Genomic DNA, 25036 nt, shown 5'->3' on the forward strand with positions numbered 1-25036 from the left:
ATAATTTAGTAGGTATCATGCCGGATGGTGATGCGAAAGTGTAAATTAGATACATTTTTATTTACACTCGTGTTGTAGCTAAATGTTATAAATGAGCTGAATCAGCCGGATGTGCGGTCCCGTAGTTAATGCATCTAATTAATATTTTATATAGGTGGCTTTTAAAACTGCTGTTTGTAATTAAACAGTTTAGGTAATGATGTTTTTTATAACTCTGTTTCGTATAAATTAACAGCTTACAGCACCTAACAAATATCTCGAGTGCCTCTTTGTAATTTAATACTCATTAATTAATGAGAAATTCAGTTAAGTACATAATCTTAAACTGAGAATATTAAAAGGCATGGGTCGGTTATAAACGTCGATAAACTATTTGATGAGCTTTCCTTATTACTTCCATGGCTTTCCTCCAATAGCAACGCCGCATTAATCGAGAATAGTGATATGTTATCTACATCGATAGCGGACCGTACAGCCGGTCAAGGTTTTGTAGTGTTTAATGTAAAACAATGAAAGTTTACGTTTTCCTACTGTTATGGGAAACTTAAACGAAACTTTTGACATTTGGGAAACTTATGAAATTATTAAGTTTGAAGAAACTATAGTATCTTAAGGAACCCTAAAAGGTTAGGAAACTTTTTCGCTTGTTGGAAATTTTATAAGTTAAAGATTACAGTTTGGCCAATAAACTATTGTATTTACTTATAATACTGATAATATTGTTTGCTGATACATTTTATTGCTTTTGTCGATATCTGCCAGCCAATTCGGCACCGCTCGGGGGCAACCCCACGATTTTTTTAACCAAGACAGAAAAATAGGGATATTTTTTATTAGTTTTTCATGTGAGGTAGCGCGGGACCCCCCTCCAGCCCAACCGATAACCTTAATCAGGTGATCGTTTGTGTTAGCTGGATTAAGAAGACCGAGGCTTACGTAGAATACCTATGTTGTCGGTAGAGATCCTTATCCCATGTGGCCCATGTCCAGCAGTGGACATATATAAAGTAGGTATAGATACTTAGTTACATCATGCCGTATACATAGGGAAAGCTGGAAAGCGCTTGCTTTGCCGAACCGGCGGGCGCAGAACCATCCAGCGCTACTGTTTCTAGACTTATTTCTATATGAAGGTACGGCTAAACATTGTTTTAAATAAGTACCTACATAGCAGGCACAATACTGCATAATGCGTTTGACTTTACTGCAGTTTTTATATCGTGCTACATGGATTAAGTACTTTATTGGAAGAGGTATTAAGATAATCCCGTAATTACCTGATTAAAATGTTCAATTGCCTACTAATCATAGCTAAATAGGTAGGTATATCATACCTAATACTTTATCATGTACCTACTTACCTATAGTTACAAAAAGTACGTACTTAACTTACCCTTTAGGTACCATAATGTTTCGTTAACTTTTAATTTAAACAATATCCAACCTAAACATGATAAATTTTAGTAAAACGGCAAACATTACTCACTACAAATATTAAACGTGACATAATATACGGTCACATATAATTTTATTACATACTTACATGTTGGTATAGAGACACGAAATTTAAGTGGCAAAATAGCATCATCTGTGCCGACAGCGAGCACGCCGGGATCGCGTGCGCCCGCGCATTTCGGAGACAAGAAGTTATCAGCCATTATCAAAATTATCGGTTAAAACAACGCTCCGTTGATAACCGCTCCAAGGCGATGAATACTCCGATAAATTGGAGCTAAAACAGCGATCTCGAGTGCTTTACTCCACATAATAAAGGCCGCAAGGCTATCAAAACATTACGAAAATTACTCACTTATCAGTCAACCTCAGCTTAAGACTGATTTTAAGTTGGATCGTTTGGTAATAATTAGGTACAATAGATTTTGATAGGTAGTTTGATAACATTTGTGGGGTTTTCAAGATTGTTGTTGCGATGCGGAGGACCTTCTAATGTTAACGAAGTTAATAAAACACGTTAAATAAAATGATGATGACAAATTTGTATACTTGTATAAGTAGGTAATTGAAGTACTTACTTAACTATTACATAATTTAAACAATCGTATACATTTCGACCGGCTAATTTTATCATGAATTTTTAATGAACCAATATTAATCGTTGTTCGAGTAATATTGATTTTGACAGGGACCGCCGCAGGGCACAGTGGTTAGTGAATCTGAGTGCTGTGCTGAAGGTCTCGGGTTCGATCTATAGCCTCCTCCGGGTGTGAATACCTATATTTGTATTGTGTTATATCTCCAACACTCCTAACAAGCGTGGAGTTTATGGCAAAAAAATAACCCTCCAGTCTTTTAGGAGGCCCTATTATTGCAGTGTTTTTGGCGTTTTTTAGAAAGAAAGAAAGAAGATGTTTCCTAATCTAACCTACTTTGTACTTTGTGGTATGTTATATGTGGTATGATATATATATATATATATATATATACTTATGCTATACCTACTTTGTACTTTGTGGTAGATAGAAAAAAAATACTTACAAACCCTGTTCATAAAATATATATGCTTTAAGCGATAAGACCGCCTTTTGTACATAGTTTATAGTATTTATGTTATGTAAGTTTCTTTTATGTCTGTGTGTACAAATAAAGAATATTCTATCTATCTATCTATATATAAAAGTTTCTTTAATAAATAAAGATTAAAAAAAAATATATATATATATATATATATATATATATATATAAGTTCTTATAAGTATTTCAATAAGTAAATAACAGGCACTGTATGAATTGCATTGAGATAAGAAGTATCTTAGGAAAAAATAAATGGCTCTTGTTTACAAAACCATTAGTAAATGTGTCGTTTATTAAAGAGGCCGATTATGATAAGTGATTACCAATATTACTCATTGTTCCATCTTTCATAGCAATAAGTAGATCCCTATCCACAGTCAGACAATGCTAACTTCGCAACGGGTAAAATATAGTTTAAAGTCACAAGTACCACGTCAGCGTCAAAGTCAGTGAGTCCATTAACATTTAGGGAGCTCACCATCCAGCAGTGGACTAGCGTGGTGGGAAATAGTCCAAGCCTGGGTAGAGAGTTTAGACCTTGAGGGGATATGGAACAGTCAGGTGCATGCGTGCGTACAAAACCCTATACATAGAGAATAGAATAGAATAGATGCTGCCTACATAGGAACAATTTACAGTGGTCAATAGGTCATCAGTCAGACTATGCCACCACCACAACGTCGTCTCTTTCGAAATCATAGATTCAGGGGGCCGAAAGGCATCCCAGCCCATACGTGTGTTTAAGAAAAAAAATGTACTTAGCTGATGCCTACATGTACAGTACAAGGTAACATGCGCATAGGACATTCGTGACGTTAAGTGCTCTAGAATTATTATTATACCTAGCTTAGTACCTCTAACCTTATATTCTAGGTACCTGCATGGGATGCACGCAGTACATAATGTAATGATAGTGCACTTATTGTCAATTACTATGATTTGCGGCGAGTTAGCTGTGATACGTACGAGTACCTAGGGAGGGCTATGTCAATGTAGTAAAATCTGGATCTAGACCGAGATTTATGAGATCAAAGAGGCTATATTATAGGTAATCTAAAAAAAACTTTCTAGATATAGCACTGAGGACCTACTTCTACTATCTATTTATGGTGTCCCATGACACGGTGGCGGCGGCGATGCCACATGAAGGCATCTTAAATATTGTAAGTAAGGAGGACATTTTACTGAAAGAAGACTTTATTTTTAATTTGACACTAAGTTTAGGTTTTATATGGTTTTATATATACTTTGGTAAGTACATAACTACATAGTTAACTACCTACTTTATTTATTTTGTCTCGTGACATTTTGAAGCATTTATAAATAAACTTCTTGGTTCATTGGTTCCAAACGTTTATGAATTGTGACTAAGTGAAGTGGTGATGTGTTTTCTCATTAGATTTAAATCACTGGTTATTAAGGCTGTAACTACAGCTAATGAGTATACCGACCAACAGTTGAAAAATAAATCCAAGTAAGTACGTCTAAGTATACGCGTGAGAGGCAAGTCGTACCTAACTAGTAAGGGGAAATAACTTCCAAATTTTAACAGAGAAAAAATATATAAAAGCGGTCATATATAAGTATCTGCCGAAGAACCGTGCGTGGCCGTTAGAGCCTGGGGTAGATAAGTTCCACGGTAATGACCAGGATTCCATCATATCCACATCATAATATCTCGACATCAGAACCAAGAGGGCCGATGTCCACTTTTTGCGAAAATCACTTTTTAAGAGATCTTTTATCAGTTTTTTGTCCTCTTTCTTTTAGTCTAACTCACATATCTCTATCTCTTTTCGTTCAAAAGTTCAATTTCTTAAAAGTGGTCGCATATCCACAGTACACTGGAACCATACAGACTGTTTATAATTTCAGACGTTATGGCTGTACAAATATCAAAATAATGTTATTTTTTACGGTCGGTTGTAAACAACAGTCCAGAAGTACTTGCAAATAGTTGGTCTCATATCAATAACGTACCCTTTTGTCCAACTAAATATCACTTCTATGCGGTCACATTTTCACATCCGACCTTATGGTTCGAAACATATTCAGTTAAGTTCATAAAACCCCGAATTAAAAAGAGACAGCACTAGTTTTTTCACAGAGTATGAACGAGACAAAGCATAATACCATCAAAAACATAACTTGGAAAAAGCCTCGCAAGCGTAAAAAAAATTGTGAGTTTCACGTACTTAATACCAAGTAAGTTTATTTTATCAGTTTCTACTGAAGGGTTCTCCTATTTCAAGTTATAAGCAAAAATCTTATAAGTCTTAAATAATTAGATTGACTTGAAAATCGCATGAAAACACTATATACCTCACAACTAATACATATTTATGAGTTTATTAAATCACATTGCTTAGTGCGATTGCCAATTCAATCTGGTAGATAGGTAGAAAATGTCTCCACCTACCTACCTGATTGACTTACTTTAAGTAATAAGCCCACCGATTTTACTTATCCTTGTTGTGAGATATATAGAATTCCTTATTTATTTATTTATTTAAGACATACAAGATTTTTATATTTAAATGGTCCCTACGGTACGATACTTTCAAAGAAGCCGTACGCTTCTGAGGTCTTGGGATACCTAAACATGCAGATAGGAAGGAGGATAAATATTAAAGTTGCAATTTCCTTTTTCAAAATAGGCGGCAAAGGAAGCAGAAGTGTTCAGAATTTCTATCTTTAAGGTTCGTCTGTCTGGCTGGTGAACTACAAATTCTACAAGCGAGTGAATTTTCTTCTTCAGGGATTCACTCCTTGCCCGGGCCTTCAGCTCCTCAGCCTTCCGGGTGCCTATTCAGTCAGGTGGCATGCGGCCGCTTAATTCTCAGGACGCCGGCTTAGCTCCCGATGAATGTTGTCCGGTTCGGTGGATAGACTCAGGGAGCCGTTTCGTCGGCTGGTGCCAACAGTAGGAGCTGGCAAGGATAGGGTCTGCATTTGTGAGGCCGGTCATTGGTACTGGACTGAGGCCTTACCTTGGGCTGAGGTAGTGAAGATGTTTGTGCGGCCTATTCTAGGCGGGATCTTACATGATACGCGGCGACGGATCACAAACTCCTTTACCGACTTGATCTTGTGGTCGCGGGTGATGACGTCAATTCTAACGTACCATTCAGCCCCGACGATAGTCCTGAGAGTCAGGTTTTGCTGTACCTGGAGCCTCTTATTGCAGTTGGTCAGAAACGCATGTATGTATGTTTCAAAGATCCCCAGCTTCGTGCGCAGTAGGAGTCGGGAAGCCAACATGGGACAGAGCATAGCCCGTGCGGCCTTCGCCTGGTAGACTGTGTTGACCGCTTGCACACTCATGGTGAGCGTGCGCTCAATCGTCACCCTCAGGTATATTTGACTGAGTTGATTGACTGAGGATCTTCAGACGACGAAATTACTTCGGGGTTGCAGCTTCTTAGCCAGCGTGCAGGTGCGGCTGGACAACATCGCAGTGCCCACTTTGACCACCATGCACCACTTTTCCAGCCATTCCGGCAGGTGATTCAGTTTTTGATACGGCCAGGTTTGCTTTCTGAGATGAGACGAACTACACACTTTTAGCCAATAAAACCACGTCGTCTCCACACTTGCTCGCCAGTGTTAGGATATCGTCTGTTTAGGCCACGTAGAGTCAGGCAGCTGCCCTGAGGAACTCTAGATCTTGCGCAGGGTGGAGTCGACGTACTAGACAAAAACGTAGAAACAGCGTTCGTCCACGAATGAATTAAGCCGCTGTCTGCACAATTGCCACGTTGCTGGTCATCTGAGGCAACTTGTACAGCAGTTCCGCATGCCACACACGATCGAACGAATGTGTTCGGTCCTTGTAGCGTTCAAAGCCATAAGATGCAGGAAGCGCTCAAGCTGCAGCGTTGTGGACTACTGTGGAAACCAAATTGCTCCGCACGATAGCGTGATGGAACGATAGCTTCACGGGTATCGGCAGTCCTTTCTGGTTATCGGTAGGACGATGATTTTCCTCAGTTTCCAGTCCAGTTAGTCCGAGGAAATGTTCTAGGCCTTTACTAATGAATTTACAACAGCTTGTCGATAAAAGCGTATTTTTTCTAAAGATTTCCTAGTGCAATACGGTCATAAATATAACTAATTAATGCTGGCAATGATGCTACCTCTCGCCCGTTTTCTTTTGGACCACGACTTACAGGGCCACCATTTGTTTTTGTCGTTTTATTCTTTATACATACCTGTTTAACAATTCAAAACCTTCAAACATTTATAATTTCAGAACCAAAGAGTCGTATATAACACACATTTGGGTCTTTTGTTTCATTTTCTTGAATATAATAAATAATTTCAGAGCCAAAGAGTCGTATATTACACAAAATTTGGCCATTTGTTTCATTTTCTTGAGTATAATTTTATTTAAATTCGAACCAAATAGTTATAAATAAATGTATACCGTAGTTATTTTTTATTTTTTAGAGCCATTGAATCATATGTAGACATATGTAAGCCAAAATTCAACTTAAATACTATTTTCCCCGAACCATACAGTCTGTTGTTATAATAGGTATAGGGAATTTTTTAAAGTGATATTCTATTTTTTGAACCAAAAGGTCCGATGTTAACAACGGCTTTGATTTTTGGTCTAGTGTTTTTAAAATCTTTACAGCCGTAAGGTCTTTTATTGACGTGAGCCTTTAAGTTACTATTTACAGTCGAAAAATGGGGCTGATATCCATACTCAAAGACACAAAACTTGATTTTGTCGCTAATATAGCATAGGAATTGTTTTCAAATGAAACGATTTTCTATTTTCATTAACTAGCCGAGCGAAATAATGTATTTGGACTCGAAAACAAACATCTGTGTTTGTTTTATACTGATTTAAAAGTTTATTTTAGCTCTACTGAAAAGTTGCAAAAATGGACATCGGCCCTCTTGGTTCTGATGTCGAGATATGTATAATAGTCAATGTGTAACTAATAACTTAAAAAACTAGTAGAAATGGTTTATTTTTATTTGGCGCAACTGGAACGCATTTTTGTGAGTGCCTTAAGATGGCCTTAAGTTGTTTACGAGGTAACCATTGATGTGGAAGAAGGAACCTACTCAGTTAAGTAGGATGGAATATGTATGTCCCATAAAATATTAATGAACCACCCACGAATCCTACTGTCTCCTACGGGGGTGTAGGTATATCAGCTATGAGATTCCATACAAAATTTACATCGATGACGCTACGATGAATTACTTTCAGAACCACTTAGCACTGACCAGTCTGCTCGATATTTCTTGTACCTACGATCCTTCAGAGAAACCCAGAAAATAGCTCATTCCATAGCGTCCTGAATTCCTGAACTATCATAGGTAATTAACTTACCTAATGAAATGAAGTAGGTAAATAATTATTTAGTTGTAGGTAGGTACAAATCGTGACCTAGATGGACTAGATAATCCTCTTCAACACTTTCCGCAGCTACTCACAGTGTTGCCCTTGTCCTCTCCTTGCAATATGAGGATAACACTTATCAACTTGTCTACCTAGCTACTTCTGTACCAGATATCCTTATTTTAGCTTAATTTAACATAACAACAAGAAATATTCTACCTTTAATAAACTCCTGTTTATTAACGGTAAAATATTTCCAGGCCAGGATGTTATTATAAGTATTTTATATTGTTCTTTTTTTATTTGTAAAATATATAGGTAGTTTAGTATAAGTAGATTTGTTTTATTATATTTTGTGCAAAAGTACTTAAATATTACTTTAAAAATAAAATTGGCAACAAAACTGTTGAGGACAGCAGTGGACTGAGCGGAATAAAAGAAAAACCGTTTCGATTCTACTCTCCTCAACAAGAGGAATTTATTTACACAATCACACGGAACACAAAGGTTAACACAAATACAAGAAACAGGCATAAAAGGTTCACTAAAGGACGAGTGTCCATATCACAGTTCGTAATCACTTTCACTTAGTCACTGTTCTCTATACTGGTGTCACGGGGAGGGCGGGATGCCGGCTCGACCCGTACCGTGGATTCGTGAGGGCTGCGGGGAGCGGCGGTGGTTACCGGCTCGACCCGCAGCAGCGGCGTCGGGGCCACGGGCGTGGCGTCGGGGCCACGGGCGTCGTGAATGTCAACGACGAGCGACGGGTGTCGCGGTAGCAACAACGGGCGTCGCTGCTGGACCAGACGGGTGTCTGGAGAGGGGCTGCGGGGAGCAGCGGTGGTTACCGGCTCGACCCGCAGCGGGCGTCACGGTGGAGGCGACGGGCGTCGCGGTAGCAGCGACGGGCGTCGCTGCTGGGCCAGACGGGTGTCTGGAGTAGCGGATGCTACCTCCCGCGCGAAGTCTGCTCCCTGGCTCGGATTTCGGCGGGGTGACTCAGGGAATCGAGGATTCGCCTTCGTCGGGGTTCCTTCCTTACGGTCGGAGTCACGCAACCATGTGCGGAAAAAGGGGAACGCGGAGGTTCGACCCTTTTGGGTGCCTTCCTTGCGGTCGGCGGAGGTGAGCTTGCTAGCTTGCGCTGAGCAGAACTCTGAGTCGAAGCGAGGCTAAGACTGACAATACAGGGAAAATGGGCCTGTATTTATACCTGAGACCAATAGGCCTCCATTGTTCTCGACTCGGGAGAGGCGCGCTCATTGGTCAAGCGCGCCGTGCGTGGGTGCGAGGGAGCGCTGTGCGTGCGAGCAGGATGGATAGCTCGCTGTCCGCAACAGTCTCCCCCCGGCGTATATGAAATGAGCCTTCTTTGGAGGACAGCGAGGAACTATTCGTCCGGTTTGGACTCTGCTGTCTGCCGCATTCTTGGTGCGGCTGGGGGTGGTGTGGATGGCCCCTCTGGATTGACGGCCGGTGCGGGCGTCAATGGGCTCGATGAAGCTTCCGTTCTTGGCTGGTTCTTCCTGAAGCGAGTAACGCAGCCGCGTCGGGGCCACCTCGGTGGCGGTCTCTGCACCATAGCTGGGCAGCTGGTTGCAGTCGGCGGAAGCCCGGGAAAGGCTGCGGTTGCAGCGGAGACCCCGCGCTGGCTCAGAGCAGCGGGGTAGCGTGACGGGGAGCCGCGCGCACTGATCGTCAGTGGCGCAGGCTTCGTAGACGTCGGCTCTGGAGTTGGCTCGGACAAGCCAATGGAGACCCCGCGCTGTGTAAATTCAGCGGGGAAGTTGCGGCTCGGCGAAGGGCGGCGCGCAGGAAAGTTGCAGCACGGCAAGGGGCAGTGCGTATGGCGTGCCATCGCAGCGGTCTTGCTGACAGGCCTTGGTGCTGGCTGGGGGCAGCCAGTGGAAATCCCACACTGTACGGGGTGCACAGTGGGACGGTGCCGCAGGGTGCGGCGCTCAGCGGTTGCGAGCGGTGTGGTAACTGGCCGGGTGCCAGTTGGAGTCTCACGGCGCACGGGACGTGCGGCTGGACGGGTCTTGCGCGGCTGGGGGCGGCGTTTAGGATGAGACGCTGGTGTCCCAGGTGATGGCTGTCTGCAGCCAGGAGAGTCCCCACGCTGTTTCATAGCGGTGGGGTGGCACGGCGGGGTGCGGTGCCAAACGAGCACAATTGGTTTGCTCACAGGTGCTGACGGAGGGTAGTCAGCGGAGTCCCCGCGCTGTGAGGAAGCAGCGGGGTGATGCCACGTGGGGCGGCACGAAGGGTGTAGCGGTGCAGGCTTGCACGCTTTCTTCATGGAAGGCTGTTGGTAGCCTGTGGGTCGTCTGGGTCCAGACTCGATGAAGCGGCCACCGGTGGAAGAGGGAGGGCTCCCCCCGTCGACGACTCGTGCAAAGGGTCGTCTTGACGTGGTGGCGGCGAGGCTGCTCATGGAGGCAGCAGGGCGGCGCGTTCGGGAGCGCGCAGTGGGCCTCAGTACGGCTGGTGTCAGTGGGGCTGCTTGGGTGCAGCCCTTGGAGACCCCGTGCTGTCTGTAAGCTACGGGGTGGCGGCGCGATGGAGATCGGCGCTCTGTGGTCATCAGCGGAGTAGGCTTACTTGCTGATCCTTTGGATGACTGGGAGTAGCCAGCGGGTCCGCTGGGTGCAGACTCAGGGTTGTGGGATCGGCGACCTCTTCGACCTCGGTGACCTCGGTGGCCTGGGCGGCCGGGGTGGTCTCGATCGGAGCTTGAGGGGAGGCTCCCCCCGTCGACGACTCGTGACACGGCGAGGGACCGTCGTGCGAGTTCAGCGGCGGAATGGTGCGGCAGAGTGCGGCGTGTGGCAGGCATAGGCTGGAGGTTTCCCGCCTTTGCCACAGCAGTGGAGATCCCGCGCTGTATGGAAGCAGCGGGAAGGTGGATGCACGCCGAAGGATGACGTGCGGTTGTAGTGAAGACCCCGCGCTGGGTCAAAGCAGCGGGGATGCGGTTGCACGGTGAGGAAACGCGTGCGGTGAGCACCAGCGTAGCAGGCTTGCTTGCTGGTGCAACTGTAACTTGTTGCGTGCGTCCAGTGGAGATCCCGCGCTGTGTAGCAGCGGGACGTTGCGGTTGACGGCGGCGCACTCGGGACGCCTGCGGCGCAGGGTCGGCATTGGAGTACCCGCGCTGTTTCGTAGCAGCGGGCTGGCGCGGCATGGAGCAGCGCCAAGTGGGCATCAGCGGCGTAGTTGTATCCGCTGATGTAGCTGGAGTTGGCCTGGGGTGGCCAGTGGAGTCCCCGCGCTGTCTCATAGCAGCGGGGCGGCGCGGCACTGAGCGACGGTCGTCGTGATTGTCAACGACGAGCGTCGGGCGCCGAGTAGGCTTCAGCGGCGTGGCTGTACTCGGTGATGAAGTTGGAGCTGGCCTGGGGTGGCCAGTGGGACCGCGAGTTGCGTGTCCAGGTTGGTGGCCACGACTCGACGAGGAGGGGCTCCCCCCGTCGTGGATCCACGTCTCGACGAGTGGACGTCTCGGGGCGGTCGTGGCTCGGCTGCTGGATGTAGCAGCGGGATGGTGCCGCGGGGTGCGGCCTTCATAGGACTTCAGTGAAGCGGGCTGCCTCACTGTCTTCGCAGGAGGTGATACTCTTGTATCAGTGGAGACCCCGCGCTGTCTGGAAGCAGCGGGGAAAAGGCAGCGTCTTGGGGAATGACGTGCAGCGGAGAGTAGCGGCGCGGTTCGGCTCGCTACTGTTGGAGGGGCCACGTCAGCGGAGGTCCCGCGCTCAGTGTCAGCAGCGGGAAGATGACGCAGCGGAATAACACACAACGGGGGAAGAAGGGCTCCCCCCGTAGGCAACTCACGTGGCCTCGTGGAGTCATCTCGTGCTGGTGGCTGGACAGCTGGTAGCGGCACAGAGACGGAATCCGCAGGCTGCGGCAGGATTGCGGCAGCGGCGGGGGTGGACGGGGAAGTGGATGACGTCCATTGGAAAGCAGCGTCGGTCTTGACGTGCGGCTCATGTGTGGAGACGTCACAGCCGACATTGTGTGTGTCGGCATGGTATCGTGTGTCGGGTACTCGACACACGAGGACAGGTGCAGTAAGCTCAGCGTCGAGGCTTCGGCGCTCAGGATACGGTACTGTCAGCGGTTGCTGACTCAGCAAGATGATCGTGGAATGGTCATCAGGCTGTAGGACGGTGATGTCCCACTCAGGAACAGCGCCAGTGTCTAGGCGCTCACCACGAGCGTCGAGGTTTCGGCGCTCGGGAAACGGTGGAGTCAGCGGACGCTGACTCAGCGAGACAGCCGTAGGTTGGCCATCCATCGGCGGGACGGGTGTGTCTCGCTCAGGTACATTGTCAGGGTTGACATGCACTTGGCGAGCGTCGGGGATTCGGCGCTCGGGAAACGGTGGAGTCAGCGGGCGCTGACTCAGCGAGACAGCCGTAGGTTGGCCGTCAATCGGCGGGACGGGTGTGTCCCACTCAGGAACAGCGGCGGCGTCGTGGTGCTCATAGTGAGCGTCAGCGTCACACCGTTGTTGGAAAATGGGCAGAGGTTGACTCACCGCATCGGTAGTAGTTTGGCCGTCATTTGGTTGGACGGCCGGGTCTCGTGCCTCGAGCGTGGCGTCAGGACCGACGACCTCGATGTATGTGTCATCATCACAGCGGTTGGAGTTGTGGCACACATATACTGGCACTTTTTCACTTTCACTACACACACTATCACAGGTGGCGGTGTCGGCCCGGTCGGGCGGGTCTCTATCCAATAGAGACGGAACGGAATGCACAATAACACACTCATTGTCTGGCACTATGTCAACACTCGCAACACATTCATTGTTCCAGGTAGTCAATGGGTGACTCACATGGTTGGCGGCGGTGCGGTCGTCGGCGGGCGGAACAGGTTTCAGGTAGTCTGGGCCTGCGGCGGTTCTACCGTCGGAGGGTGAAACCGGTTCCAGGTAGCCCGTGACTGTGCCGCGGCACACAGGTGACACATAGTCACTCACATGTTCACTTTCATAATCTTCATTTTCACTGATACAGCAGTAAATTTCACTGTCACTACACTGACGAACAGGAAAGGAATGCCGTCGGTTGACGGTATGCACGTAACTGGGAACGTCACTTTGCTTGCTTGGGAAGTCTGCTTTGTAGCAGATCTCATGCTCGGTGTAGCGGGGCTGGGCCTCTAGCTCACTGCAGCGGAGCTGGGCTACGTTTTCTCTCTGCCAACATGACAGTGTCTCTCGGGGCAGGGTGGTCTGCCCGCCATGGGACATAGGCGCCGGGATGGCGGCATGTGGATGAGCGTCGAGGCTTCGACGTTCGGAGAAAGATGAAGTCGGATGACTCATCGGTACGGCCGTGGCGTGGCCGTATACTGGTTCATCTTCGTAGATTGACTCGCTTTCATAAGCAAGGCGGCGTCGCATGTGAGCCTCTTCTAGCTCGATCAACTGTTTGTTGATTTGCAGCTTAGCTCGCGCAAGCTTGGCGAGCTGCTCTTCAGCCTTCAGCTGAACCTGGCGGATGCGCAGGGAAATCGAGGATCGCTCTGAGTCGGCGATGGAGGTCCCTCGCGGCTCCGTCTCGCGACCGACTACCATAGGGCGGTAGGTCGGCGCGTCAGACGGCCCGGCGAGGGGGAATGTGGCCGCGGGCGCGGCGAGGCGGCGCGTGCCGGACGGCAGCGCCGCGGAAGCGGTGGCGCGGCGCGCGCTGGACAGCGGCGCCGCGGGAAACGGGATGGCTGACGGCGTGGAGCGCGTCAGCAACATTGCACAACACTGGTATCACTGATCCGTCAGGAAACGGATCCGGCTCGAAGGACCAAACTGTTGAGGACAGCAGTGGACTGAGCGGAATAAAAGAAAAACCGTTTCGATTCTACTCTCCTCAACAAGAGGAATTTATTTACACAATCACACGGAACACAAAGGTTAACACAAATACAAGAAACAGGCATAAAAGGTTCACTAAAGGACGAGTGTCCATATCACAGTTCGTAATCACTTTCACTTAGTCACTGTTCTCTATACTGGTGTCACGGGGAGGGCGGGATGCCGGCTCGACCCGTACCGTGGATTCGTGAGGGCTGCGGGGAGCGGCGGTGGTTACCGGCTCGACCCGCAGCAGCGGCGTCGGGGCCACGGGCGTGGCGTCGGGGCCACGGGCGTCGTGAATGTCAACGACGAGCGACGGGTGTCGCGGTAGCAACAACGGGCGTCGCTGCTGGACCAGACGGGTGTCTGGAGAGGGGCTGCGGGGAGCAGCGGTGGTTACCGGCTCGACCCGCAGCGGGCGTCACGGTGGAGGCGACGGGCGTCGCGGTAGCAGCGACGGGCGTCGCTGCTGGGCCAGACGGGTGTCTGGAGTAGCGGATGCTACCTCCCGCGCGAAGTCTGCTCCCTGGCTCGGATTTCGGCGGGGTGACTCAGGGAATCGAGGATTCGCCTTCGTCGGGGTTCCTTCCTTACGGTCGGAGTCACGCAACCATGTGCGGAAAAAGGGGAACGCGGAGGTTCGACCCTTTTGGGTGCCTTCCTTGCGGTCGGCGGAGGTGAGCTTGCTAGCTTGCGCTGAGCAGAACTCTGAGTCGAAGCGAGGCTAAGACTGACAATACAGGGAAAATGGGCCTGTATTTATACCTGAGACCAATAGGCCTCCATTGTTCTCGACTCGGGAGAGGCGCGCTCATTGGTCAAGCGCGCCGTGCGTGGGTGCGAGGGAGCGCTGTGCGTGCGAGCAGGATGGATAGCTCGCTGTCCGCAACAAAAACATAACAACAGTAATATAAAGAACTAGATTTAAAAAAACTCGAATTTACGACCAAGTCAGAATGATTTTTTGCTTAGGTACTTACCTACTCTTACCACTTTTGCAACGACCTGCAAAGCGTTTTATACAATCAAAATGAGCAGGGTTATGAAAGGAGAGTATTCCATGAAAGTAGACGAATTTAGGCTTGCTGATCATTTAATATAGATAGTAGGTACCTATTGCCTTGTTGGCACTACTACCTTGTAACCTACCTGTATGTAGGTACACTTACGGCTATAGGCTACTTACGTCCTATCTAGGCACCGGATGTTTATCGGGACCCCGAGGTCATGTCAGGTCCCCTTGAGTCTAGCTAGCTACAGACCCCTCTTGTTATTTATTGTTCATATTGACAATAATCGCCGTATTACATAAACAACAACTCTTGTTGTAGTAGGTAGACAAGTACTTTGGAGTGGCGTAGTTACGTACACAAAAATCGCGAAGAAATTCTTCAGGTAGGTACTTATAGCTTATAGGTAGGTACTTAATAAAAAAAACAAGAAAAATTAAATGAGTACATGTTGTACGTGTCACAGACATCTCAGTGGAATGTAGCACAGTATTTTGAACGAATTATTAACTCATAATACAATGCATAATACCTACAAGTAGTGCCATCTACTCTACCAATGAAAACTGTTACAAAATATTGTTTTCATGAAGAATTTTCCACTTCAAAACTTTTCTGCCCAACTAGTTAGCGTAGTTAAAATCACATAGATGGCGTTAGCATAGATCCTGAACTCTTTCTCAGAAAAACATCCAGTTTGCAATAGGTAGAAGCTCTAATCAATGATGATAATAAACAATGTCAACTTTCAGGAGGGTGATTCGTGTCACAAAAAAACAACTTCGTTTTCATCTCGTTTTCAGATTTTTACGAACGAGCTATGAAATTGCGTTTCACATGGCACTAAAAACAAGCTACATAGTAAGATCGTTTCGAGATCGCAAAATGAATGAACGGAATGGAGAATGACGCGATTCGATTTTTGTTGAACTTTTTGATATCGCTTATCTGTCATATTTTGACGTTTTAGCGATTTTAAACTTTCGAAGAAAAGGGTGAAATTGTTAGATCGTTTTCAGAAAATACTGCTAAAAGTGAAATTGACCTTGTACGCATCTCTCCAAGATCTTCAAGCCATTTTTCAGCCGGACAGCCGTCCTTACGAGATACGTTTCCATCTTTACCGAATTCGTAATTTTCCTTTATAGTAAGCTTGTATTAGTGATATTTATTTGATTGGTGTGGGTTTTGGCCTGAGGCCCTCGCAGAATGAGGAAGAATATTTTAACCGAAAGCATACACATTCCCTCAGTGTGCAAATTGTAAGTTAATGAATTAAACACATTGTAATGCATGTATATTTTATTTATTGATAGAACTAATAAATTCTATGAATTATCACAAATACTAAAAAAATATAGGTAGTAATTAGGTCCCTTTACCACTTAATAAAGCTACAGATAATGGCAATCAAAGATTAAAGTCTTATTATTTTTCTCATATTCTCCTATAGGTTGGCTGGTACAAAATGCTTTTAGCCTTTTGTATAAGTAATTATTAATACTTATATGTATATACAATATTTTGTTAACAATTATTAAACTATTATTGTATATAGGAACTTAGGTAATCAGTAATCACAGGTGCTCCTCTGTTTGAATTGACGCATGAAGAAGAGGAAGAAGAGAGGCGTGAGGTCATTGAAGGCCAGGCGCATGCGCAGGGACGGGATCCTCCCGCGCAGCAGCCGCAGCAGCGCCGCGCGGACCGCGCGCTCCACGCCGGTCGCGGAGCCAGAGCTTCACTGGTCGCGCAACTGCGTCGCCGCTAAAATCTGTGGATTTTCAATTTATAGTTAAAACATATACCTACAAAAATATTTTGTACTTATTCCGATATAAATTATGTATACGTATTATTTTACTTTAAGTCTGGTCTTGATTGTTCCTTTCATTAGCCTAGAAAAGACAAAATGAAAAGTTCAGTATGATATTGTTCTAAAAAATTACAGACAGATACTAAACAAAACTACGCTGTAACATAAATATTCAACACCAGTTTTCCTAAGACATTATTGGGGTAACAATGAAGTTAAATTCTATTCTATTATTTAGCCAAACATTTGGGAATAACCTACCTTTTTCCATATGAGGAACCCCTCCTCAAGAAGCCTCTCATTGACTGCAGCCTGTCTGTTCATTACTTCAGCTAATCAGCTATCATTGTGAGGGCTGAAGCCGTGGCCCTCTCACAACGCAGTTGCTCCTTCTGCTACTCAAGCACATCAGCTGCTGCTTGTGTTTCTAAAACAATTCAAAACAGAAATTGGATACATCGTAAATTACAATACCTTCTTGACTACAACCGGTAACATTTCTCTCTCTCTCTCTCAGCCTTCCGTAGTCCACTGTTGGACATAGGCCTCTCCTAACGATCGCCACCCCAAACGGTCACCCGCCATCTGCATCCAGCGGCTTCCCGCTACTTTCCGCAGATCATCAGACCAACGGGTTGGGGGGCGACCGACACGCCGTTTGCCGACACGGGGTCTCCACTCCAGAACCTTTCTACTCCAGCGGTCGTCGGCTCTGCGGGCTACGTGGCCAGGCTGGACTACACGGTAACATTTATATTTCAAAAAAAATAGGTTAATACATTGATACTTACATGTCTCAGTCGTATTTTTCTAAGTAAGTTAAACTTCCTTTCTTCTTATTTTCCAAAAAAACTACGTTGACACGAAAATGAGCAAAGAAAATCAATGTTTTTATGGAGAAAACATGGCGGCTGTCAAAAGTGCCACAGGTTATGAATTTCTTCAACGTTGAATTAAAAAGCCGTTTCTTGATACTTACTATCGACACTAATTCCAACAAAATATATTGTAGGAACAAAATTATTTAAAACAATTAGTGGTAGTATTTATTATTTTTGCATGGCAATTAAAAAAAATATAGTTTCATTCATTTCACTCAAGCCATCCAAATACGAACTAGCGATATGAAAACGAGATCAAAGTATGTGTGCTATGAATCGCGTTTTTGAACATTGCGGATTTCATATCGTAACTCGTTCGTATCGCTTTACAAATATTTCGGTTGAGATATGAATCGCCCCCCGTTTGCTGGGACTTGGGAGGCAGTAACGCAGGGCCGTATTAGGTTTTATATTTATGTAGTAGATCCTAACTATACTCTGTCCATTATATTATTGGTTTTTTGACATTCGAAATCCCATACATATTTTACGACTGCAAAGGAAAACCAACTTTACTTACTAGACATAAAGAAACGTCTAAATTACAATAACATAGTGGAAGTACCTTGTCAAACTAACAAACCACCTATTTGTAACCTATTCAATAATCATTCTTTCTAAGATTGATGGTCGGTTAGTTTGACAAAGCACAAAAGTGTAATCCCAAGGAGTGCCACATCTGTGTCTTCAACATTCAAAAGGTCCCAGTGGGCTGGAGTGTGTCCCACGCTACCTACCTGTTCGTTGCTCGTGTTTTTTTAATCAATTTTCATATGTATTATAATGGGTTATCAAACTTTTATTTAAACAAATAAAAGACCGGCTACTTGAATTGGTTTTATTTCATTCTTTCAGAAAAATAGAAAAAAAACTACAGGTTACAGTAGTTACAAGTAGGTAAAGTCTTAAAAAAAGGTATGCTTTGAATTTGTTTAACTTCATCACAACATTCTTGATAAAAAAAAACCTATAAACGATCACAAGAAAAGTCTAAAGTTTACCAATGATTGTAGGTAATAAATAAAACTTAAATTATAACAACTTAAGCATTGACTTTTTTTTTTCGCCATTGTTATGTTAGTCCCAATGCAACAGGAGGCGGGCCTATTACATCTCTCGGGAACAACCAAGACCTAAGAGCAAACTTTTGTTTTTCAACAAAACATCTGCCCCGGCCGGGAATCGAACCCGGGACCTACTGCGTTTTAGTCTATGACAGTGAAGTCACTGACCGCTGCGCCGCACAGTCGTCTAAAAGCTAATTATGTGTTCTCTTGTGTCCGTCAGCCGCTGTACATTTGTCCTCACGGGGGTAGGTAGCGTGCCTTATCCCCGTTTTGGTATAAGAAACAATGTACTAAAGTTTCACATCGATAATACAGAATTGAAATAAACAGTAGGGAATACCCAATAGTCTTATGGATACTAAGCATGCGATTCCAAAGCTAAACTTTCATACATAGTAGTTCTTACTATAATAAAGTAAACTTAACCTAAGTTTTAAATGCATTTAAAAATAAGTGTTTTAAACATATTACAATATATACTTATACATACTTGGTATATTTTTTTACAGTACAGCTACTGTTAATTGGCTGGAATATCAAAAATCAATGAACAACAAATCGGTTCAGTTATAATTAATTAGCGATGTTTACAACATCAAATATTTTTAGATTCGTATAAGTACGAAAAAACAAGATCCTTACTCTGTTGGAATATATTATATAACTACATATAATAACGAAAGGATACATCTTATATTAAAAAATATAAGTTAGCATGGGAATCCCATTGAAGACTATTGTGTACAAATCATACATAAAAAAGCGATTAGCTATAGCACCCCTCTTTACTACCATTTCATCATTCATCGACATCATAGCCAGAGAGATATTCATGTATTCACGCAAAAAGTTCAATACCAATACCAATCATCCGCATTGGCACACAATAAAGTTAATAATTAATTTAAGAGTAGTGGCAAACTGATTTAAAACTGGTTTAGTCCATCATTATACCAAATAGCTGAGGTTCATCAGAAGTCGGAAGTCAAGATTATTCAATTTTAAGTACAGACCAAAGCAACTAACAACGTGAATAACAGAACATCTACTCGGCTATGACACCAATTCGACCGAATCAAAATATCCATTCCAGCTAAAATTAAACTGCAACGTAAACTACATTAAATTTTGCCCTCAGGATTTAGGCGGTCCGCAGTATGATGTGGACTCCGGAGTCGGTGTCCACGATCTGACTGAGCTGGCCGACCTTCAGGGCGAAGGCGGCGTCCTCGAAGGGCTTCTGCATCTGGCCCCGCTTGAAGCGGCCGAGGTCGCCGCCGCGCTTGGCCGAAGAGCAGTCAGAGTACTGGGCGGCCAGCTCCTCGAACGGGATCTCGCGGTCCACGACCTGGCGGCGGTATTCTGGAAATGAAGAAATTTAAATTTTATATTTATGGCCTATTTTTAACGACTTCAAAAAAAGGAGGAGGTTCTCAATTCGTCCCGATCTTTTTTTTTATTATCAGTTATAAGTTCAGCTTCAGCTATCTTTGAGTACAAGATCAGAAAAATTTTATGCCTATATTCAATGAATATTGGGAAGAAGAAAGTTACTGTTATGTAAAACAATATTTCCAATAACTAACAGAAATAGTACAGCACTTTTAGTATGAATATGGAACATCTATAATATCCTACTGGCTTTTGCAACACTAAGGTGATTCTGTTCTGTACATTTCCAGCCCAAGTGAATGTAAGAATGCCTGTAACAGCTCAAACACAGCTTTCATGGAAATGCAAGGCCAGAGGCCAAAACCTATTTACGCAAACAACAATGACAATAATGCTATCAGATGTCAGCAGCTAAACTTAGTTGCGTGAGTCATGATGACATCCACCACTGCTGCTGAGTCCTGGTTTCTAACATGAGTATTTATTTTGTAATGGCATAACTTGCAGCTTTAAAAGAAAATCAATCAAAAAGGAAAAGGCTGTTTATCAAAAACTAAAAGACTTTACCTACAAACATATAATTAAAATAGAACATACCAGCAAGTATCTCCATGGCCTCCTCCTTGGTCTTGGTGATGTTCTCCTCGCGCCAGGACGAGGGGCGGCGGCTGCCGGAGTGCTTGACCAGCAGGTGGCTGCACTGCACCGCACGCGGAGCTTCCTCCCCGTCCTCATCGTCCCGCGAAGCTGGCTCCTCCGGCTTGTCCCACTGAGACTTCTTGGTGTACATGTTCAGGTAGTATGTCATGCCTGGAATGGGAAAGAGGTTTTGTAAGTGTTACTGTGGTTTTTAGAGGAAAAATTAGGCTGACTGGCAATCAGGTTTTTTGCTTGTGATAAGAAATGTGCCTAACATGCTTAACACTGTCAAGAGGATGTCTAATAAACACCATTGGACACTACATTCATAAGTCTCCTCATGCACTCTTGCCGGTTTCGGAAAGTGCTAATGTAGTGGCTTTCACCTATTTGGTTGCAACAACATACATTTGCCTATGATGTCCCCTACTGACACAAAAAATCATCTCCACACAGAAAATTCCTTTCATTAGTCCTTGTTCATTCATCCTTTCAATGTGACTAATCTTTTATCATCATATATTATAAAGGACTACATTTGCAGGCTGATTATGATATAAGGGTTTCAAGCTAGTTATGTTGAACATTGGGTCAGTTACATACATGTATGTAAACAACAAAGAAGTATGCAACTAAAGAACAAAGAAATGTGTGTAAATAGAACCCATTGGATCTATTTGTGACTTTGTATAGGCATAATATGTCTAGGCATGGAGTGCTATAGAGTATACATAGTAATTTAATGGCTAATAAGGACTTATACTAATATCCCAATAAAATAGTTCAAGCCACTTATAGGTATGTGCTATCATCATAACTTCCTCATCAACCTTTTCATAGTTATAAATACTTATGTAGTTTTTGCATGATGTCTAAAGATCAAGTCTTAGGGTAAAAGTTGAAAAACACCTAGTGCTTTCATAGTTATCATAACAATATGAGATGCAAACATAAAACAAAATGGACCCAGATTGAGAAATGGCTACTTACTGATTATAGATTTTTCTCTCAGGCAGATGAATACACAGATAAATTCATGAAACTTAGTTCTCTCAGTTAGGGAATAAGAACTAAAACTCTGGCAGGCAGTGACTAAACCTTTATAAAACTATAAAATCGAAAAATTGCTTACCAATGGAGAGGACAGAGGTGGGGTAAAGGCATAAAAGGATTTTGTTTTGAAACGGGACATGCGCGACGTATGCCGGCTGTACCTATATTAATTGTTCAGGTGTAGAGATCATGCATACAGAGAAAGCGTCCACACGACACAGGTCAACGAGACCGGTGAACTTGTAGGACGAGACAAATAACTGTGCTGCGCACCTAAACTACCTGTGAAATTAAAATAACCTAGAATCTACAATATATATATATTTGCAGGTAATTGTAAAATTATGGGGCGTAATGGCTAAAGCGCAGGTCCCAAGCATAAGCAGTAAAAAATGCTTACCAGTGGATCGACTTTTGCGGGCTTCCCACCCTTCGGGTAGTGAATCTTCTTGACTTGACATGATAGTTCGCACGAGCTCGGCAATTTAGGATGAAACCGAAAAGTATTAATTTGTGAAGGCCTTGCAGAGTTTCGAGTTCGAGAAAGAATGATTTTTTCGCAAACGCGCTGTGGCCATTTTCAAATTTGACATTGACAGCTGTCAACAAATTGACATCACGATTATTCACAGATTATACGATGAGACACCAATCACAGCCCTCAGAAGAATAACAAAATGATAAATAAATGTAACACTCTGACATCTATAAAGAAAACATGAAATTTTTACTTATACCTAATCCAAGTTTTGGCATAGTCTAGCGAGGTGGAACAGCACACTCTTTCACACAATGCTGATGCGAGAGTCGTTATTATTCTAAGCTCTCACATTAGAACTCAGAATAAAATTTCTTACAGCAACACCATTCAACACACAGATAAACTTTACAAAAATAAAAATGGTGTGGCAGTGGAAGAAATGTTCAACCATGTTGTCTTGAATTTCCAAATTAAAGTGCTAAATTCCTTTTCTCAGTTAATTTAAACCAAATTGCTGGTTTGGTTAAGGATTTAACTTTGTGTTAATGTGTTGTGCTTGCAAAGGAACAGTTAGATTGTGAATTCGTATGTGACTATCTGCTGCTGTTTTTTTTTCCGGGTCGGGCGGCTTCTAAAGTCTGCCCTACGCATTACTTTTCATATTTTTCAGTGGACTTTAAATAGTGAAAATGATTAACTTTACGATAAAAACGTTGGACGGGAATAACCACAGCTTCTCTGTCGAAGATGATGTAAGTAATTTGCTTCTTTCAACTCTGAAACGTTATCAATATGTGCACCGCGAAAATCATTGATTAGTTTTACATTGGGGATGGGAGGGTATTTCTTTGTCCGTTAGTACTTTAGTATTCAATATTCGGTCAGTATGAGGAAAATTTAGCTATTGCCTATCCAAAATAGCATGTTTGGTATGATTAAATCTGTGATTTTTCAAACAAAGAAAACATTTCTGCTACCATATTGATCCCAGTAGCAGATAGTTATTCTGTACATTTAAGATCAATAACAGACTGTAACAAAGCAGTAGATCTGAGATTCTATTATACTTCCTGCGAATCATTTAACATAATTTTACATTGCTCTTTGAGCTGATGCCACTTTTAGAATACCTTCAATGGATAATCTGTTACTGGGATCTGTAGGACATGAATAATGTGCTTGCTTATCCATACCTACTTATGTACAGTGGAGACATATTCTAGACACTATGAATATTGTTATGCATATTACAGCGAATGTAACCAAAATTTACCTGTGTATACTTGTGTAGCCTGGCAAATAACTTAATGAAAATAAAAATAAAATATTTTGGGAATTTTGCTAAGATTATTAATTATTGTCTGATAGTATTGTATGGTTAAGGCCCTATTTAATGAAAAAAAAATGAAAAAAAAACTTTGTACCTACTTCATTATCATCACGCCCACACTACTGGGGTGGGTCTCCTTTCAATGCAGGAAGGTGGCTGTGCCATGTGTTGCTTAACTTGAATGAACAGTTATGATCACTGAAGCTAGCTCGACTATGGATACCTCATCAGAATTGTACTTAAATATATCAATTGAACACTGGCTAAAATAAACTGGTTTTTGTAACATATTTCCAGGCTATTGCTTGTTGAGTTTAAGAACTCTAAAAAAAATTATGGTGGCGGGGACTGCACCAGCTGTTGCACGGAAATGTTTTTTAGTAGGCTCCAAATAAATGTGTGCCATATAAACAGGACACAAAAAGAATCCTTATTGTTATGTAAGGAAAACTATAATTAGGTACTTACTGCCAAAAAATGGTGTAAATCTCTATGCGCCACACAAAGTGCAAAAGCTCATATATTTGGATTATTTTGCTTTATCAAGTTGAAACAACTCAATGAATCAAGGCGTTTTGCACCATTTGAATAGTCATTTCAGAATGAATGCGTCATATTGACCATTTACAATATTGTAGTAGTAATTATGCTTGCTTTTTTCACGCATAATGGCCCACCTCAAAGACTAAATGCAGAGAATCAGCTCACCATGATAGCTTGCTTTTCATTACAGAGATGCACATTTAATTCTGCATGTAGATTAATACAATACATGTATTATGATTATCTTTAAATAAATCCGCCAACCTGCATTGGAATCGAAGTATGGTGGAAGAGTATACAGACATCTAGGGGTAACACAAAGGTTCCGTTTCATTGGCGACAAGAACTACATACATAAGAAAAAAATATAAATCATAAAATTTACACGAATTTGGGAATGGTTGGTTCTAGACCTTGCTAAGGGCATAATGATCCACCAAAAATGCTATTCTAGATTCTTTGTACCTAGGTACTAACAACATGTGCCCCTGAAGAGACTATTCTCATGGATAAGCTAGCTTATACTAAGGCGATTCACACACGCATCACGCTGCATTTTGCGTGTCGACACACCCACGCACGTACTTGCGGGAGTGCAGACATGCATCATCGTGCGTGTTTTTACATACTCTCGCACATAGGTGCGTTTTGTGGATTCACTGTGGCGCTGACTCAATGCGAAATCCATTTTCAAACACACATATCAATCCCTTCCAAAATCACACACTCAGTGTGCCATACTTATAGTCCAACTATAAAGTCCTGACATTAAAGAGTGAGATTTTGCTTTTTAGCATCAGTTATTTACTTACATTTACATACATTTAAAAAATAAAATACCGTTTGGCAATGGCTTATTAACGGATTTGTCCTTTAATAAATAAAATACACGATTAAATACGGTCTGTAACAATTAGTTAGGATCCACTTCCGTTTTCAGGACTTTATAGTTTTACTATACCTTGCGTCGCGCCACGCACCACGCGCGGGTGTGTTTTGTATGAAAGTGCATGGATGCGTTTCTAAATATTGTTGATCTAAGTATGTAGCACGAAGGTATA

The 25036-nt window shown here is 43.5% G+C and overlaps 2 protein-coding genes and 1 long non-coding RNA gene across 6 annotated transcripts in view; 1 reads left to right on the top strand and 2 right to left on the bottom strand.

Moving 5' to 3' along the window:
* Window positions 1-16318: 16318 nt before the first annotated feature.
* LOC125491235 lies at window positions 16319-17830 on the bottom strand. Its single transcript, XR_007268200.1, has 3 exons — window positions 17381-17830; window positions 16851-17016; window positions 16319-16547 (listed from the first exon to the last, which is right to left on the bottom strand). It is a non-coding gene; the product is annotated as an uncharacterized LOC125491235 (long non-coding RNA).
* A 464-nt stretch (window positions 17831-18294) lies between these two features.
* On the bottom strand, window positions 18295-22213 carry LOC105398176 (putative peptidyl-prolyl cis-trans isomerase dodo). Its single transcript, XM_011570230.3, has 3 exons — window positions 22022-22213; window positions 20527-20739; window positions 18295-19899 (listed from the first exon to the last, which is right to left on the bottom strand). Exons 1-3 carry the CDS (start codon window positions 22080-22082, stop codon window positions 19679-19681), a joined length of 495 nt encoding a protein of 164 aa, XP_011568532.3. The 5' UTR covers window positions 22083-22213; the 3' UTR covers window positions 18295-19678.
* Window positions 22214-22511: 298 nt separating this feature from the next.
* Window positions 22512-25036, top strand: part of LOC105380236 (large proline-rich protein BAG6) — a 46009-nt gene continuing 43484 nt past the window's right edge. For all 4 annotated transcript variants that reach the window (XM_048632426.1, XM_048632428.1, XM_048632429.1 and 1 more), the window contains exon 1: window positions 22512-22854. In XM_048632426.1, coding sequence (XP_048488383.1) covers window positions 22792-22854 — 63 coding nt within the window. In that variant the 5' untranslated portion in view covers window positions 22512-22791. The remainder of the gene's footprint in view (window positions 22855-25036) is intronic.

The sequence above is a fragment of the Plutella xylostella genome, chromosome Z (assembly GCF_932276165.1).
Source record: "Plutella xylostella chromosome Z, ilPluXylo3.1, whole genome shotgun sequence".
NCBI lineage: Eukaryota > Metazoa > Arthropoda > Insecta > Lepidoptera > Plutellidae > Plutella > Plutella xylostella.

Bases quoted from the DNA above. Each gene is read 5' to 3' on its own strand.
- LOC105398176 (XM_011570230.3), bottom strand. From the start codon at position 22,082: ATGTCAAGTCAAGAAGATTCACTACCCGAAGGGTGGGAAGCCCGCAAA. The intron at 20,740-22,021 runs GTAAGCATTTTT...TTCCCATTCCAG, and splicing joins CCGCAAAAGTCGATCCACTG to GCATGACATACTACCTGAAC. The intron at 19,900-20,526 runs GTATGTTCTATT...CTTCATTTCCAG, and splicing joins GGCCATGGAGATACTTGCTG to AATACCGCCGCCAGGTCGTG.